General features: G+C 40.2%; 1 protein-coding gene and 1 pseudogene across 1 annotated transcript in view; both read left to right on the top strand.

The window, feature by feature from the left end:
* The window catches only part of LOC122667841 (cell division control protein 48 homolog C-like), a 91,537-nt gene that overhangs the window by 57,071 nt on the left and 14,681 nt on the right, over positions 1-19,785 (top strand). Inside the window, 2 exon segments of the mRNA XM_043864290.1 lie at positions 17,514-17,630; positions 17,806-17,910. Of these exon segments, the coding sequence (XP_043720225.1) occupies positions 17,514-17,630; positions 17,806-17,910 (222 nt within the window).
* Positions 4,171-16,724, top strand: LOC122667842 (annotated as a pseudogene).

Genomic DNA, 19,785 nt, shown 5'->3' with positions numbered 1-19,785 from the left:
AGGGTCACGTCGTGATGAATCTTATCTTGACCATGAGGGGCTTGCTTCACCATAAGTCCGGCTTTGCTTTGGCGCATAGCTTCCTCCTAGTCGACCATCAAACACCGACCTCTGGATGGACCCTTCAGGATTAGGTACCACGGATAGGTGTGATGGTGTTCTCCCCTAATTCGACCTTGCTGGAGGATCTGCCGATCTCTCCCTAGGTTGGGAAGGCTCTCCCTGCTGCCTGGTGTGCCTCTCGGACCTGTCACCCCTGAGAGGTGACCTCTCGGGGTTCTCCTCCCGCCTACGACGATGATTCACCGCTCTCTGCGTTAGGTACTCGCGGAAGAGTCGTTCCTCGTTGAGGATCTGACGTTGTAGGTCATTAATCTGACCCATAGTTGCTGGGGCATTGGGGTCAGGTACCACCTCTACCACTACTTCGTTGTTAGGTTCGACCACCGCATCTTGATCATCGTCTGGGATCTCCCTCTCCAGAGAGACATGGTCCTGATCATTGGTTCTGCGATGTGAGCTCTCTGGAGGAGGTGACCCATTCCCCTCTCTCAGGGCATTGTTGGTGGAGGGAGTCGTCTTCTTGCGTGCCATGGTTGATCAGATATGGAAACAAGCTAGTAGAAGTGATGGCTAGAGCCGTTCCCACAGACGGCGCCAATCTATTGTGTCAAGAAATCGCTCAGCGGTCCTTCGAGTGCCGTAACCTGCAAAAGACCTTGGGGTGACAAAGGAGAACCGATGTGGTTCCGGCCTAGGACTCTCCGATGCCTAAGTTAGATCTCTCTGAGCAAACAGATGAATAGTCGTATTCAAGATGAGTTAAGAAGTCCCCCGATGGGACTGTGTACCTTGCCTTTTATAGTAGTGTATGACGGTGTGGAGAGTCCCAGTTGATGTAGAGTATTTGCCGTAGGTGATAGAGTCCCTGAGTAGCAGGGCTCCTCCTTGATAGGTTGTCTTCCCGTGAGACGTAGTGTCCTTGATAGACTAGGTAGTTGTGTTCCCGGGAGATGTAGTGTCCTTGATAGACTAGGTAGTTGCCTTCCTTAGAGACGTGATGTTTTTTAAAGTTGCCTTCTTGTGGGACGTAGTGTCCGAGTGACCTTAGTAATCTTGATGGATAGACTCATCTACGTGGTAGATGAAGTTCATGGTGTATGAGTCCGTTCACTCCACGTGACTCGATAGGTGGTGGCCTAGAGTCCTTGGCGATATTGTCTTGTTGATGGCGATCCGAGGGAGCTTGTGCTTGGAGATGATGTGTGCCGGGGATGTCATGCTCGGGTCCAGGTCCACGCCCACGATCCGTGCTCGGGGTGCCCATGCTGGGTTGGGTCAAATCCTTACTTGGTTCTTCATTTTTGGGTTCTCGTCCTGAATCGGTCCTCCTTATTGGGTTTGGACACGTGGCGTTCCTTGATTGGTCAGGGTGAATTTAGGTTTATCAACGCTCTCCTCTGTTTGTGCACCACTCAGGCCGCTATGGGCAGTGCGCCGTAGAGGATCTGAATTGATAAAAACTTAGGCCTCCTCAAAAGCAGTTCTCCAACCCAAGTTAAAGAGGACTTTATCCAATTTGATCTGAATATTGGTTGACTCACATCTCTTATTATTTCATGTAAATATAAGTCCATAAGAACCCAAATCGATCATCTATTCATCTGACACTATATTACGAAACTGGAGAATGTTCCTATTACCCTCTTTCTCATGCGGGACAAAAAAGAATTGAAATCACCAACACACAACCAATCCACCCTTTTCCAACCAAACTGAATTGGGTGCGTCTGTTTGTAACCAAGAAGGTTACAAATAGACTTTGTAACCAGACTATAATACCCCTCAGTATAAGTTGTTCCATTTTTTATATATAGGTCAATGATGTAATTTACATATAAGAGAACAAAAGTGGCTTTAAGTGATTAAGATTCTTCAGGTTAAAGGATAAAAAAGGAATTACACACTCCAATCAAATCAAACCGGGGAAGAAGAACGAGGAAGACGGACAGAAAAGTAAGAAAGAAAAGAGAAAAGAAGCAGAAAGACAGCAAAGAAAAACACAGAAGAAGAAACAAAAACGGAGAAGAATGATCTTTTCGTTCAAACAAAAGTCGCCCAATTTTTCAGTACGAGCGCCAAAGGTTTTCATCGGAAAATCTTTGTTCGTGATTACCTATTGTGACCTTTCCAGAGTGAAAACGCAGCAGTGAATTGATTAGGGGTTGCAAATCTTTATTCGTTCATAGGACATTCTGATCGAAGTTTTTTTTTTTTTTTTGGGAGAGGGGGAGGTAAACCTCAAATCACCGTGGATTCTCTCTTTTCTTTCTTGTTTTTCCTCCTCAATAACCATCTGTGCGCTGCAATCAAATTTGTTTGGGTTTGTTTCTTTACTTTCCTCTGACCCCGCCGATCTGACCTTTTATTTAGTAATTTTTCGGACCACTCGTTTCTTCTTTTGTTCATCTCACGATTCAATCATCATAAGATGCAAAAAGGAGGGGGGAGAAATCTTTTGTCTGAACTTATTCCGACCAGACATAACCAATCGAGTGTACGCTTTGGGGGTTTTTTCCCCTATCTTTTTCAGTTGTTTTTATCGTTTGGAGATATGATGGAAAATTAAAGAAGAATTCTCATGTGGGTTTGGATGATGATTCAAATCAAGAAACTCACAGAAGACAAGACGAAGAAGATAGACGGTGAGTAGACATAAAAACAGGGGTCAGTGTCTTGAGGGGCATGGATGATTCATCCTCTGTTCTACTTCCTTTTTCAGTCTTCTCTAAGGCATGAGCAGTAGATGTTATCCCTAAAGAGGCTACAGTTCTCACTTCAGCTATAGCCTCTACACTTGAATTTTGGAGACAAAGAGTATTTGATTAGAGACTCATGAAACCATTGTCTCCTGTTGTACTTTGGGTTTCTCACAAGTTCCCTTAAAGCTTGTACTAATTCACTTAGCCAAATGGTTCTCTTTCAACAATCTCTCTTTAATTTACAAAAGTAATAAACCAACGATAAACATCGATACCCTGTATCGAGTCATAGTGATACAAAAATGGCTCAGGTTGAAAAGAGTGAACCACAACCATGGAACCCCTGAGATACTCTGTATCAGGAGTCATGGCGACGTGAACATGGCCTGGGTTGTGCGCTCCTTTCTTCTCTTATGAAAAATGCAGTTTTGGGTTTTCTGTCGACTCTGAACATTGAAACGAGGGTGGAGGGCTTCAAACAGAGAGTGAGAGGGAGACGTGAGAGAGAGAGAGAGAAAGAGTCATGCCGACGCGTTTCCTGGTTCCAACCAATTTCGGCAGTTTGCAGCCAGTAACAAGGGAAAACCAGCTGTTGTAACAAAACCGGTCAGTCCCGACCATTTAATGAAAGGTTTCTCCGATTGCAGGCCTATTCCGGCCATTTCTAGCATCTTCCTCCATTAGACTTGCAGTTACAGGCCACTCTCTACAGTCTACATCATATGGCAATAAAATTACGTCAATACCCATACAGTTGGAATTTTAATTTTAACTTCTTCCCTATCGTACAAGTGAATTGGCAATTTAATCCCTGATGTAGTAAGAGTATTGGTTTTTGATAATGGACATAAAAGTGAGGTTGTAACCACCTTGGTTACAAACAGCTTTACCCCCCCCCCCAACTGAATTATACTGTGTCCCATACTTGTTGCCTCCCGGCACTTGGATTCTATTAGAGTGATGAGTGGCATATCGTCAGTTATGGTAGATTGATTACCAGTAGGAAGCTGGTGCGATAAAATCGGGGATCCTGGCAAGGCTGGAGAGCTGATCATAGACGCAAGCGGTAAGCACTCCTCCATTCACTGAAGTAATTACGGAGGGATTTAATCTCATTGGATATGGAAGGTTGCCCGAAGAACATGAATTTGTTGCAGAGGCTACTCGTCAACCTAACCTATTATTCAGGACTGCCGTGCGGCATATTCTTCCCAAAAATGGTTGCTGGTTCCTTGGCATCCAAGAAAAACCAATCTTCCTTTATTTGGGATATCGATTTAACCCTCTTTACCGGGTTATCATCAGCCTATAAAGTAATTTTCAAAACCAAACCTAGTTCTTTAGTGCTCCTCTGTGTTGTGCCCTGCAATCTCCCTCTCACAGTCTCTATTTTTTGTGGTCTGATATTGAGATGGGGAGGAGAATGGGAGGGCGATCTTCCTCCGTTTTCAATCGTGATATTCTTCTTCGTCGCCTCGAATCATGTGAGGACAAGTCCAGTCTCGAAGATATAGTGAAGTATTTGCGCTCAAGCTTCCCTGATTACAGACGAATCAAGCAACAACCTTTCACTAAGTACGTCCAGAAAACCCTTGAATTCCAACAGAGAAAACTAAATTTCTCTGCTTTCACTTCCAATGCCTCTGATGAAGTCGACGATGACACTGACTCTACAGTAGCCTCTCCAACCCCTACTCGTAAGAAACTCAAGAAGATGGACGTCAGTGAAAACATTCAACGTAAGCAGAGAGAGCAAGATCGTCCTTCAACCTCATCAGCATCTTTGTCTGTTGATGACGATAAATTGGAAGGTGCGGTTTCCACTTCTGAAGATTCAATTTATGAAGAGAAGATGAAACCTGAGTTTGATTTGACGAAGTTAATGCTTCGTTCGAGTTATAATGCATCGAAGAAGGATAGCGATGCAAAGGCCAAGGCTGAGGAGAAGAATTTGGAGGTGGAAGTTATTAGTAAGCAGGAGAAGATTGGATTGGTTGGCGGAGATGGGATTGAGACGTTGGGTCGGAGGAAATTGACGGATTTGAAAACTTCTAGAGAGAGAGAATTGAGTAGTAGAGATGGCTATGAGGTGAAAGCGAAGGATGGACCGAGGTTTAGCGATTTCGGCGGGATTAAAGGGGTTTTGGATGAGTTGATGGAGGAGGTAATTTTTCCATTTTACCATCCGCAGCTGCCTAGGTGGTTGAGAGTGAGGCCCATCACTGGGATTTTGTTACATGGACCGCCTGGTTGAGGAAAGACGACGCTTGCTTGCGCAATTACTAATGAAACTGGGGTGCCCTTCTACAAGATTTCAGCTACCAAAGTGGTTTCTGGTGTCTCAGGTACTTAAATTTTGTTTATTTGGCTTCTACTTTTCTTACTTGTTCCTTCCATTTGTCTGCAACTAGGTTATATTGTGCTTGTATTCTGTTTGTTACTTGGTTAATTCAATGAGCTTCATAGCGAGAACGTGTAACCGTCAACTCCACTTTTCTTCATAATAACTGTTGTTTTTCAGATGTGAGGTCTTTAATCATGGTTTCGGACCTGGTTTCAGTCAAGCCAAAAACCGAGTTGGACCGAGATCTTGTGAGTTGGTGCACTTTTTTTTTTGGGAACTCGTTTGATGGTTTCAGTAGGTTTTTGACCTTGGTATACAACCTATTTTGGGCTATTTAAACACAATGGCACTATCATTTAAGTAGATATTTTTATATTTGTTATTCCAAAATGAATTAGGGAGATTGGCACGGGCAAGTAGTGTGAGACCTATCTCGACAACATGGCGATGCTTTTGCTCAACACGGCCATTTTTCTCAGGGGTATGGGGGCAAGAGTATTGGTGAGCTATAACCGTGTTGAGAGAGATGAGAATCAAACTTCTTCTACTCACGAGCACCATCAGACTGAAAAATCTTGATTTTGCATGCAAATAAATTTTCAACATGACGCTGAAAAGAAATGAACTTAGATAACACCTTTGAACGATGTACCATAGGAAATATCCATGAGAAATGACTATGATCATCCACAAAAATAATATAATATCGAAATCCATTCACAGAAGTGACAGGAGCGGGTCCCCAGATGTCTAAATGAATTAACTGCAAAGGTGCAAGTGCTACAACATTATTAAGAGAAAATGGTAGCCGATGACTCTTTCCATATTGACAGGGAACACAAACATGCAAAGTGGAAGCCGAGTTGGAAGTCAGCAGCTTATTGGGGTGAAGAATGCGAGTCAGTGTGTGAGAAGCTGGATGCCCAAGGCGGTCATGCCAAATTGAACTTGAAACACGAACTCCTATAAAGACAGATGGTTGTTGCAAAATATTTTTTATATTTGTTATTTTATTTACTTAGATATTATTCATAAATATTCAAATACCCTCCAATTTGAATCCAATAGAAATAGTTCAAAAATAAAATTCCATAAAGATTAAAAGTCAACCCCCCAGTTTAAGAACAAAAACTGGATTTTCAGCAGTAAGTGCAAATTTCAACTTTTAAATGCTGGGGTTTTTCTCAAATTTAAAAATTCCATAGATCTTAATATGGTAGAACATTGCTAAAAACCAGAAGTGCAGGTTAAGAAGGGATGTTTATATATCAAATGGATTATGGATTAGAGATAGTTAACAATGGACCTGTGTAGAAGCCACTGGCTCAGAAGTCTTGTCATCCAAAACTCTGTGAGTTGACACACTACCAACCTGATATGAAGTGTGGTTCTTTAATGGAAGAATTTTAAGACTTTTGCCTATTTGCTCCGCCATATTATGACCATAACCTTTTCAAACTATTTGGGTAAATTATACGAAACATGTTCTGCTCCAGTACTGTTGTATCTAGGATGAAAATGTTTATTTAAGTTTTATCCTGACTCTTCCAAATTTTTAATCGAGAACAAGGGACCAGTCATTATGGAATTCATGCTAGTTTAAGGCATTTTTATGGAATTGCCTCTAGGGTACCCACTATAGGATAAAGTACACTAGATATCATGGGACCAACAGTAGATCCATTTGAAAATATTAACTAATGCCTCCTGGCCAAATAGGCAATAATTGCATGCGAGGTTCTTTATGTGTTTGTTTGTCCACAGGTTCAGCATTTCTGTCTTCTGTCATTACGGGAGTTGCATTCTGGAAAACTAGAGAATCATAATATTCATGTGAATGTGGATTAGGTTATTGCACTTATTAACATGACCTTATTATGTTTTCTTTCTCTCTCATGTTTGATTGAGAAATAAACTTCTTCCAAGGGCAAGAAATTTGACCATGTGACATTTTTCTAGTTTCTCTTAAAAAATTTACCATATGTGTATCTCATTTCAAGCAACCAATACCTTCCATTGCAGCGTAAGATGTTCCTATTTTTCATGGTTGCACCATGATCAATAACTATTAAGCCTTCAATTTGTTAGTTGAAGTACAATGAATGTGTAAGATCTAAAACAAGCATACACAGTAAACTAATAAATGTAAATAAATGCCTCTTTTGACTAATCAATAAATACGGTACACGAATAAAGTGTAGCTAAGCCCTTTTGGTACTCATCCAAGTCATTGATATGTAAGATGCTATTGGGTATTGAAAATTGTATGGGTTAGTTACTGCATTACTCAATTGCAGCATGAACATGTGTCTTTGGCTGAACTTGATATAGTTCCAATTGAAGTGGATAGGATAAGGTATGTTTACACCATATTCATGCTGATAAATGCTACCTATTGTTACCATTTCTGCAACTTTTAAACTGTATAGTCAAGCCAATTCTAGAAGAGGATTCAGATATGGCAGCTCTCTTCAATTTATATGTACAAAAAAAAGTCCCAAAACAGCCAAACGATGGGTAGCACAAAGCAATAAATGATAACAGTCAAACGACCCTAGTCTAACACCATATGAGGAGTTGCATACCTTGATTCCAGTGAGTTTGATTTGTAATCTACAAGAAAGTATTGATTTTGATATTAGGGGATTGTTGAGACAATAGAGTATCTCTGTAAACAGCCAACTGATGAATAACCCTAGGAAGCAATGAACAATAACAGTCAAATGGCACTACTCCTAACACCCTATGATGTATTACATACTGTTGATTCCAGTTGGTTTCACTAGTAATCTACAAAAAAGTGATTCATTGGGATGGTTCAAGGAAGCACGGAATCGGCCAAAATAGCCTCAAGCCTAGAAAAAACCTTTCTATCGGATGGAATCGGGATCGATTGTGTCTGTTTCCGATTCGAATCACCTGTTTCTTCCATCCGATTCTGATTGAGTCCTTGAAGCCTGTGTTCATTGGGGATGTTATGGGATTGTTGAGACAGTGGAGTGTCTGTAAACAATGAAGCATCTTTGTATACAATAGTAATTCCAATTTAAAACAGCGAATCCAATTTATAGTTTCTAATCAGTTCATAGGAACTTTGAAGAACGGCTTTCAGATTAAGGTCATAAGAACTATGAATATATACCAAAGCTTCTGTAGAAATCTATAATTCCCCAGTGAAAACCAAAGCAAAACAGAAAATTCGTTTTTAAATGTTTTTTTCCTTGGGTTTTGAAAAACAGGATTTTTTTTTGCTGTTTTACAAAATGAATATTTCTAAAAAAGTTCATCGAAACTTCCAAGCTATCAAATGTTACCCAGAAAAAGGTTAAATCTGAATAGCATAACATAATCAAAAGAGGCCATGGTCAATGACAGGAGTACTGCAACTGATTGAATGGTTGTATATGTTCAGCTTTAAACTACTTTCTTGAACTGGAGTGCATTGATCTATTGATGGATCTCTTTTAGGAGTTGGTTGAGTTGACATTTGATGACTACCTTTGCTTTTGACTGCACTCACTTAACCATGTGATTAGTTGATGCTCACCAGAGAATGAGGTAATAGATAAACTGAAATCTGAGTAGAAGTCGCTCTAGTGTTTTTTTCTTTTGGGGGGCGGGTCTTTGGACAGAAATCCATTGCTTTTTTCACATCTGATTATAAGGTTTGAAAAAAATTTGTATTCAGCTAATAGCTGACTGTGAACTAGTTGTTACAAATGAACGTTCTTCTCTTGCTGTGGCATCTATCCATTTGCTGCTCTAAAGGGTCTTGAATGATATGCCATACTAATAACAGGTCATCTGGTTCTGGTATTCACAATAATGTAAAGATATATCATCCACTACTAAGATTAAGACTATAGTACCGAGGAGTGATCCTGCAAGTTTTAGGCTCTAGAAAAGACATGGGGAAGACCAAAAGTGATGTGGCTTCAAGATAGTATTAGACGACTGGCTGACTGATGTATGATAAGCTGAAGCTATGGCCATAGATATAGTGAACGGCAGGACAGGATTTGGCTGAGCCCAAATAGTTGTTAAGGCTTATTTGAGTTGAATTTGTTAAGATTTAATATTTTTATCGTGAGTAGTTTTAATTTTCAATATATATCATCGATCTACAATTGTAGTATTTTACATTGTTGAAATCCTTGAATAATGGCTTGAGTCAAAGTGATTACAGCCGTCCTTTATTTATAACAAGAGAAAGAATGTTCTAGAATGGGTACAAGGACAATATTACCCTTGAACCCATATTACAATACTCCCCCTCAAGTTGGTACATACATGTCAAACATGCCCAACTTGCTAACAATAGAACAAAACAATTTACTACTAATTCCCTTAGTAAGAATATCAGCCAGTTGATCACTAGACTGAACAAATGGAATACAAATGACTCCTTGCTCCAGCTTCTCCTTGATAAAATGCCGATCAATCTCAACATGTTTGGTGCGATCATGTTGGACTGGGTTATGGACAATGCTGATTGAAGATTTGCTGTCGTAGTAGAGTCGCATAGGAAGATCAACTATCATCCCAAGATCTTTAAGAAGTCTCTTTAGCCAGAGAAGTTCACAAATACCTTGCGCCATGACTCTAAACTCAGCTTCAGCACTTGACCGAGCAACCACTGCCTGCTTCTTGCTTCTCCAAGTAGTTAAGTTTCCTCCAACATAGGTGCAATATCCAGATCTTGATCTTCTATCATCAGGGTTGCCTGTCTAATCTGCATCAGTATAAGCTTCTACCTGGAGATGACTGTGTGAAGAATATAAGATTCCTTTACAAGGAGAAGACTTCAGGTACCTTAGGATCCAGTATGCTGCCTCCAAGTGAGAGGAATGAGGATCATGCATAAACTGACTAACTACACTTACTGTAAATGCAATATCTGGTCTGGTATGGGATAAATATATTAATCTCCCAACCAGTCTCTGATAACTTCCCTTATCCACAGGGTCACCTTCCTTACTCCTCAAGTGTGTGTTAGGCTCCAAAGGTGTATCGACAGGTTTACACCCAAACATCCCAGTATCATTCAACAAATCAAGAGTGTACTTTCTCTGGGAAAGAGATATACCCTTACCTGAATAGGCAACCTCTAATCCCAAGAAATACCGCAATCTGCCCAAGTCTTTGACCTCAAGCTCTGTGCCCAAGTAGGTCTTCAACTTCTGAATTTCTTGTGCATCACTTCCAGACTTCCAGTGATCACTATATCATCTACATAGACAATCAGAATAGTGATATGCTATCCTACTCTTTTAACAAACAGTGTGTGGTCAGCATTGCTTTGCTTATAGCCATTGGCAACCATAGCTTTATGAAAATGACCAAACCAAGCCCGGGGTGATTGCTTTAAGCCATATAAGGCCTTCTTCAACTTGCACACCTTTCCCTTAGTTTCTGGTGAAGCGAATCTTGGAGGTATCTCCATAGACATCCTCTTCCAACTCTCCATGTAAGAATGCGTTCTTCACATCAAGTTGTTGGAGACTCCAACCTTGGTTTACATCATAAGAAATAATTACCCGAATGGTGTTCATCTTTGCTACAGGAGCAAAGGTTTCTTGGTAGTCGATCCCATGGGTTTGGGTAAACCCTTTTGCAACCAACCTCTCTTTGTATCTATCCACTGTCCCATCCGGCTTGTGCTTTACTATAAAGACCCATTTACAACCAACGGGTTTCTTTCTCTGTGAAAGAGTCTCCAAATCTCAGGTTCTATTTTTCTCCAGGGCATGCATTTCTTCATCCATTGCTGCCTTCCATTTCTGTCCAGCTATTGCTTCTTGCCAGTTGTTACTTGTTAGGAATAGAGATGGAAGATAAAGAGGAACCAAAGGCATGGAATGAAGGAGTTAAAGAATTATAAGAAACGAAATTCAAAATTGGATGTTGAGTACAACTTCGCTTGGGTTTTCTGATTGCAATAGGAAGATCAACACTTGGATCAGAAACATGCTTACCAGAAGAATGACTAGGATTTGGAGTAGGTGTTGATTGTGTGGGTGCAGTGGTGGTGATCTCTTTGTGCCCAGTTTCACGAGGAGGGAAGTATACTCCACGAGGAGGAAAGTATGTTCCACGAACAAAGGTCTTCACCTGATTTGGTTCTTCCCCTTGGTCTCTAGACTCCCCTTGAATTGTAGGCTGTCCATTTTGTCCTAGTTCTTGTTCTTGACTAGTAATTCCATCTTCCAATTCAATAGACTCATTTTTAATGGTAGGTACATGTATATCTAATGGAGCTATCAGAGGTACATCTTCATTACTTGAATTCTCCCCCTGAAGAGGTATCGATGGTGTAAAGTACGGTTCAGACTCCCGAAAGGCCACATCCATGGTGACAAAAAGCTTCCTTGTAGGAGGGTGATAACATTTATACCCTTTTTGTGTGGCGGAATATCCAAGAAATATGCACCGGAGCTCCTTCGGATCAAACTTCTCATGAGGATGATGATTTCTAGCAAAGACCACACAACCAAATATCTTGGGTGGACAATAAATGTGGAAGATCCCAATAGAACATCCAATGGGCAGGGACCAGTGAGGACCCGTGAAGGTAGCCGATTAATCAGGTAACTGGCTACAAGAATGGCATCGCCCCATCGGGGAGGGACATTCATGGCAAACTTAAGGGAGCGGGCCACCTCTAGTAAATGTCTGTTCTTGCGTTCAGCCACTCCATTTTGGGCTGGAGTATCAACACAAGAAGTTTGGTGAATAATGCCATGAGTGTCCAAATATGTCCGAAAAGCCCCATCCATATACTCCTTGCCATTGTCAGACCGTAAAATTTTTATTTTTGCATCAAACTAAGTGTGGACCATTTTGTGAAACAACAAAAAACAAGCAAACACATCACTCTTGCTATGCATCAAATACACCCAAGTAGTATGGCTATAGCAATCAATAAATGTCACAAACCATCTAAATCCAGAGATAGACACACAACGAGCAGGGTCCTATACATCAGAATGAATTAATCCAACAGGAGTTTGTTTAGCAAGAGTGCAAGCATCACATGAATAATTATTCGGGTTACACTGTCTGATTAAACTAGGAAATAAATTTGATAAAACACTTAAAGATGGATGCTCCAAACGGCGGTGTCATTTATTTAATTCAAATAATGCAGAAGTAGAATCAGAAGATAAGGCCTTGGATGTCAATGCTGCCGGCGAACTGTCAAGCACGTACAAACCACCAACCACCTTACCACATGCAATCGTATGACCCGTTTCCAAGTCCTAGAACAAACAGTGAGTGGGAAAAAATATTACTTTGCAGTTCAAGTCCCTGGTGATACTTCTAATGGACAATAAATTAGTAGAAAACTTAGGAACATGGAAAACAGAAGAAAGGCAAAGAGAAGAGGTGCACTGGATCTCTGGACGGATCCCTTGCCCGAGATTGGGGAAAGAGACCCATCAATAACACGGACTTTATTATGACCAGATAAAGGAAAATATTTCAGAAAAAGGGAAGAAGAACCTGTCATATGGTCGGTAGCACCCGAGTCAATGACCTAAGATTCGGGTATGACTGAGGTGCTATTCCCACTAAAAATACCTGGATAAGAAGTGGCAGAAGGATCGGATGGCAAGGAAATAGCCGATGCAGCCAAAGAAGGAGACCCAGATGAAGAAGATGTATCCAGCCGAGTCATCATATACCTGAGATTCTGAAGTTCTTCCACTACCTGGGACAGAGATGGATCAGAGGGCTGGTCATCAGTAGCTGCTTGATTTGCCCGGGCAGTATTGGAACGATTGGAACCACCTCTCCCATGCCCTCGAGTGTCTGCAGGGCGACCATGTAGCTTCCAGCATCGATCCTTAGTGTGCCAATCCTTCCCACAGTGATCACACTTAATAGGAGGACGATCACTAGATGAACGATCCCCACCGGAAGAGCGTGAAGAATTCCCACGGGAAGGTGCTGCAAGTCCAGAAATAAGAGCTGAACACTCTTGAGTAGCAGGAGTAATCATGGCAGTCCGACTGCTATCTTCGGCTGCAAGAATTGCATATGCTTGCTCAAGAGTGGGAAGAGGATCCCAATTCAGAATATTTGATCGAATCGGATCAAACTCGAGATTAAGGCCAGCCAAAAATGCAAACACTCGTAATCTGTCTTCCCATTTCCGGAAGGCAGTGGCATACTGGCATCAGCATCGTAGGTTGCCGTGAAGGTGCCCAAGAAATCAAGTTGCTGCCACATCGTGCACATCTTATTATAGTACTGAGACATGGATAATTCCAGCTGCTTTGTTGAGTGGATTTTCTGGCGAAGCTCATAACATTGGGCTGCATTCCCAACTTGCGAATATGTGTCTTGGGCTGTCTTCCAGATTTTGGCCGCCGAATCAAGAAGAAGATAACGACCAACAATCTCTTGCTCCATGGAATTCACCAAATATGATATAACCAAGAAGTTAAAATTCATCCGCTTATCTTGGGCATGACCAACATCAATAGGCCTGATAGAGGTTTCAGTGATGTAGCCAGAGAGACCACGGGAACCGATAGCAAACAAGCAAGAACGAGACCACAACAGATAATTGGCCCTATTTAATTTTATAGGACTGGCTGGAAAAAGAACAAAATCACGCTGCGATGTGCCGTCAGGGCCAGAGGAAGCGGACGTGACTCAGAGTTGTCAGGCATGGTGGCTGGTCACAGGGAAATTCTCAATAACAGAGAAAAAAAAGCAGAAAAGTTTACTGCATAGGAAAAAAAATATGGCAGAGAAAAAGGCCTTTGGTGGGAGTCAACTCACCACCAAGGGAGGGAGAAAAAATATCGCAAGGCTTCGGGAAGGTCTCCCGCTAGAAAAGAAAAAGAGAAAGGGGTTGCGGGAGAGTGGCGGAGGCCTGGGAGGGTTGGTGGTGGTGTTGGTTGCTGGCGGAAGGGGTGGCTACTGGCGGAGGTGGTGGTTGCAAGCGGTAGGTTAGTGGTGGAGGCGGTGGTGCTGCTAGGTCGAAATCACGATGGAGAGAAGGAAAAAAGAAAGGAAAAAAAATAATAGGATTCTCGGATTTTTGGCTCTAATGCCATGTTGAAATCCTTGAATAGTGGCTTGAGTTAGAGTGACTACAACCGTCCTTTATTTATAACAAGAGAAAGAATGTTCTGGAATGGGTACAAGGACAATATTACCCCTATGACAATTTTACCCTTGAACCCATATTACAATATACATGTACTTTCTATATTAGTCAAATACCCCTGGTGTCCTTCAGCATGTTTTTTTTTAATTGTCAAATACTTTTGGTGTTCTTGTGTAATATTTTTTTCTTCAAAGCTTTTTCTGCTTTCAAATGTTAATTATTACCTAACATTTTGTTGGAAAACCAAAGTTATTGGCACCTCATTGAAAATTTTTATTACTCTTTGATGTCTAAAAATTCCATTTTTATGTGATTGCTTCAGGTGCATCAGAAGAGACTATACGTGACCTTTTCTCAAAAGCATACAGGACTGCTCCATCAATTGTCTTTATTGATGAGATTGATGCCATTGCTTCTAAAAGAGAAAATTTGCAGAGGGAGATGGAATGGAGAATTGTGACACAGCTGATGACTTGCATGGACGAATCACACCAAATTATGAAGCCAGTTGATGTAGGTTTGAATTCAGAAGCATCTGATTCCAGACCTGGTTATGTTCTTGTAATTGGAGCTACAAACAGACCTGATGCTATCGATCCTGCCCTCAGGAGGCATGGAAGGTTTGACCAGGAGATTTTTTTGGGTGTTCCAGATGAAAATGCACGGATTGAGATTCTGTCTGCGCTCAGACGGAGCCCTAGACTTGAAGGTACATTTGATCTTGTTAAAATAGGAAGATCTACGCCAGGCTTTGTTGGATCTAACTTGAGAGGACTTACCTCCAAGGCTGGTGTCCTTGCTATGAAGACGTTTATAGCTGGTAGGAAGTATGACCTAGCCAGAGAACCCAGAGATGGGGACCATCTTGAAGCATGGTGGAAGCGCCCATTGTTACCTGAAGAAATGGAAGGGCTCAACATCACAATGGCTAATTTTGAGGTAATCAGGACATAAGTAAATTACTTAGCTTTACAAAATTGATTGTGGACATTCACTTGTGCACATTATATGCATATCATTACTCCTGTATGTAAATGTTGCATGTAACTTTTTTCTTTGTATTTTTTGTCCTGTCAGAATAACTCATGTGAGAGTAGTTGTTCTAGTATTTACTTTTGATGGACAACCAAAATAGTTTTATAGTTTGGCATTTAAAATTTATGTCTCATTATATTAATTTATTAAGACGCATAATTTCAAATAAGAAATTTGTTTCTGGATTCAAGTATTTACTCACTAATTTTATGTAAAAGGTGAAGTTCACGTATTTGGATGTTGGTACCCTATTCCAAACATATGAACCTTTTATATGGTCTGAACCATCTAAGTATGTATGTGTAACTTTTCTTGGGGTGGGGGGTGGGAAATGCAATACTGGGTCACAAAACCCTGCTTTGGGATTGTTATGGGCCCATAAGAATAGTAGCTAATGCAAGAGTTTAGTAGCAAAACTGTAAATATGTTGTAAATATCAACAGTTGAAGTCTTCTTCAACCCACGATAGAACAACAAAACAGTGGTAAGCAGAGCCTGTTCTGGGTGGAAGAACTAAACGACCTACAGTATGTACCATATAGAAAATTGAAGGCTAACCAATATATATATATACACCCTATTTTTTGTAAAATTAATTTTCAGAAAAAGCGTTTACCTTCAAATTCAAATCTTGCACAAATTTTGCTCAAATCCAACTAAAGATCATTGTAGATGCTTTGAAGTAATCCACAATGTCTTAATCCAACAAGAGAATGAAGGATTTTTGGCAAAAATCAACTCTTTTGGGGACTTCCATTGGCTTCGGACGAAACAAGGTCTAAATTTCAACCTCAATTCACAAAAGTATTACATATAAGGGGCTTTGTAATGTTTTTGCAAAATGGCTGAAACATTTCGTAATCTCGGCCATTTCACCGAAATGCCAACCGAAACATTGATTTCTGGTGGAATCGACCCTTGTTTCATTTTGACCTTTTTCAAAACCGAAACAGTTCATTTAAATTTCAGTATTTCGAACGAATTTTCGAACCTTGGTTATATGCTTGCAAGAGGGGTAAAAATAACTAGATGATTTGAATCTCTGTCTTTCTTTCTTTCCCTCCCTCTCTCGGGAAATTCTACAGATTATAATCTCTTCTTATTTGTATAAAAGTAATCTTCCTGTTCATGTTAGCACATCATATAAACATTCTTGTCGTTTCTTCATTGCTTAATTTTGTATGATGGTATTGAATGTTTTGTTTTTGCAACTTCCGTAGGTAGCAGCTAAGATGATTCAACCTTCTTCAAGAAGGGAGGGATTCTCTACAATTCCTAATGTCAAGTGGGAGGATATTGGAGGGCTTGATGCACTGTGGGAAGAATTTAACTTTAACATTGTTGGACCTATAAAAGATCCTGAGAAGTATGAGGTAAAAATTGCCCTTTTTTGGTTCAATAATTATTGCTTTTTGACTTCCAATAGGGGGCCAAGATATAGAAATAACAGGTGAGATATGTGGTGCTGAGCACGTGCTGATTGCTTCGCTGTCTTCATTGTATCCAAAGTAGATGAATTCCCTTCTTCCTTCTCTTTAAACTATGTTCATCTCAATAGCCTTAGTCCATTGTATTTGTATGTTGAGGTTGGTTACAAAAGTCGTGGTCTCGATTCCACTTTATATGTATCTAATGAATTTTGTCAAATATCAGATTTGTAATAAGTGAGTGAGGAAGAGGTTAAGATCAACTGAATTATAGATACTAAAGACTATTAGGCTGTCCATTTAACATGATCCTTAATTTGATTGAAGGCTTTGAGGAACTGAACCTTCTAATTCTGTCTGACATGTGGACACCGATGTTATGTTTTAGAATATATAATAAATTAGGGTCCATTGCTTCAAGCAATGGTTAAACGTTTGGGCAGCCAGGGCAAATACCCGTGTTGGAGTCTTTACGGTGACCACTTTGCACAAAGATACCATAGGTTGGGACTGACTCCAAACTCATCCTTCCCAAGACTCCACATAGGCGAGACCAGCACTAGGTAATGTTCCTTTTTAATACTCTATATAATAAGTTGATAATATGATATCTTTTATGGCACCTTTTTCTTCTCTGAAATCTTTTGCTGCAACCTTAATTCTTACGTTCTTTTTCTCTAACATCCTTTAATTTTGTAAATGGAGATGCCATTCTCCAAAAGTCTTTTGAGACATTTGCTTCTTCTACTCTAAAGCATATAATTTGGAATTTAATTTCCTCTTGATAAGACTATGTGTGACTTTTAGTGTTTGCTTCTCATTAGGAAATCACAGAGGATTTAGAGACAGGATTTTTGCTTTATGGACCTACCGGCTGCGGAAAAACATTGATTTCCCAAGCCGTTGCAAATGAGGCAGGATTAAATTTCATACACATCAAGGTTTCCCATTTAATCCTCATCACTGTCATGATGTTATGTTTGTTATTTATCCATGATGTCTTCCAACAATCTTAGCATTTGATGGGCCCACATTTGACACTTTAAGAGAGCATACTTATGACCATGTTCTGTTCATTATTTTTTTTTTAATGAGAATGTTCTGTTCACTATTTAGGGCCCAGAACTTCTGAACAAGTATGTTGGAGAAAGTGAGTTGGCAGTTAGAACAATATTCAGTCGTGCAAGAACATGCTCTCCTTGCATACTTTTCTTTGATGAGGTATTGGTTTCTTAGTCTCTAGCCATTTTTTTTTAATATGATTGCACTTGTAATTATGTACCCAATGGTAGGAAAAATGCTGATCATGCCAGTTGTCAATGATTGAACCTTGGCTTGGTGAGAGGGGTAGTTGTAAGTTGTAACAAATAAAAATGGTGTGATGTATGTGGATTTTAAGTTTGACTTTGATCAGCCATCATCTAATTAATATAGAAACCTCTGTATCCTCAAAAAACCATTGTTGATGTCATGAAGGGTCTACGACACTTGTCGATGTGTGGCTTTTCTCTCATTTGGTGATGCAACTACTGTAGGGTTCATAGAGGAAAGGATCCTATGATCAAGAAACTCATTTGTTAGCAACATTATTATGGAAGACGAATTAAAACTTCATATTGTATGTAAGAATAATCAGAACAGAGTTCATGTATTAGAAATAAAGCTTAAGGTAGAATGTTAAATGAAAAAACAGGTGATGGGACAATTTATTCAGGGATGTATTCTAAAGGCATTTGTGTTGATGCTTGGGCCTACTCATTTGGCGTGCATCATAGTTGTCAAGGCGTCGCCTTGGTGTCCAGGCGACAGGCGTCTTATTGCAAGGCACCTTGCACTGATATTTCATTTACTTTCTTCTCACGGTTTCATAATTGCAGGGGAAAAAGAGAAGAAACCGTGAGAAGAAGAAGTTGGGGGGTGGCAGGAGAGGAGTGAGGAGAGTGCATACGCACACAATTCAAACTCAGTTCATTCTTTCATAATCTCCCCAATATGCTGGTTACACATCTATTTATAAAACCCAAAAACGTGTCTAATAACTACCTTAAAATAAAAGATTACATAATACTTTCCCAAATAAAATAAACTTTCTAAAATCCTACTAGATCCAAACACTCAAACTGGACCCGGTTCAACTGGGTTTGGGTTGGTCCCAGGTAGTGCACCAATTGGGTCGTCCCGGTCCAAGATTCTCCTGCATAAAAAAGTCTCATGAAAAAATAAAATCATTTGACTAGTCAAACTTCTTAGAGAACAAGAACATTTCTCTAAATCGAGAGCAATTTAATTACTTATAGATAAGAACATATTTTTTAAGAACAGTATAAACCAAATGTATCTTTGATTGTTTCAAACTTCCAATAACTTGCTTCTTGTAGAGAGGATCAGAATTAGGACTGAATGCGTGGATGATTAATTATCACCCCAAGCTCTTCTATTTATAATATTGAAAACATAGGACAGAATTACAAATAGGCGATGTGGGACTAAAACCCACATATAAAAGAAACATAATAGAAGAAGAAAATGTCCAGAATATCCCCATGGTATTCTGGCCCGTACAATCCAACACTCCCCCTCAAGTTGGAGCATATATGTCATGCATGCCCAACTTGACTAAGATAGGAAGAAACATTTTGCCACTTAATTCGTTATTGAACACATCGGCTAACTAATCAGCAGACTTCACAAAGGGAACACAGATGAGTCCGGCTTCGAGCTTCTCCTTGATGAAATGTTGGAAAACCTCCACACGCTTAGTACGATCATGCTGGATAGGGTTATGAGCACTGCTAATGGCTGCTTTATTGTATTGTCACAATAAAGCATCATGGGAAGATGGACTACAACACCGATATCCTGCAACAATCCTCTAAGCCATAGAAGTTCACAAATTCCTTGTGCCATCGCATAGAACTCTGCTTCAGCACTCGACCTTACCACAATATTCTGCTTCTTGCTACGCCATGTGACAAGGTTCCCACCCACAAAGGAACAATAGCCAGAAATCGATTTTCTATCAGTGGAGCCAGCCCAATCGGCATCAGTATAAGCTTCAATCTTCAGATGACCATTGGGAGAGAGAAGGATTCCTTT

This window comes from Telopea speciosissima, chromosome 7 (assembly GCF_018873765.1).
Source record: "Telopea speciosissima isolate NSW1024214 ecotype Mountain lineage chromosome 7, Tspe_v1, whole genome shotgun sequence".
Lineage (NCBI taxonomy): Eukaryota > Viridiplantae > Streptophyta > Magnoliopsida > Proteales > Proteaceae > Telopea > Telopea speciosissima.
This window is presented reverse-complemented; position numbering and strand designations above follow the sequence as displayed.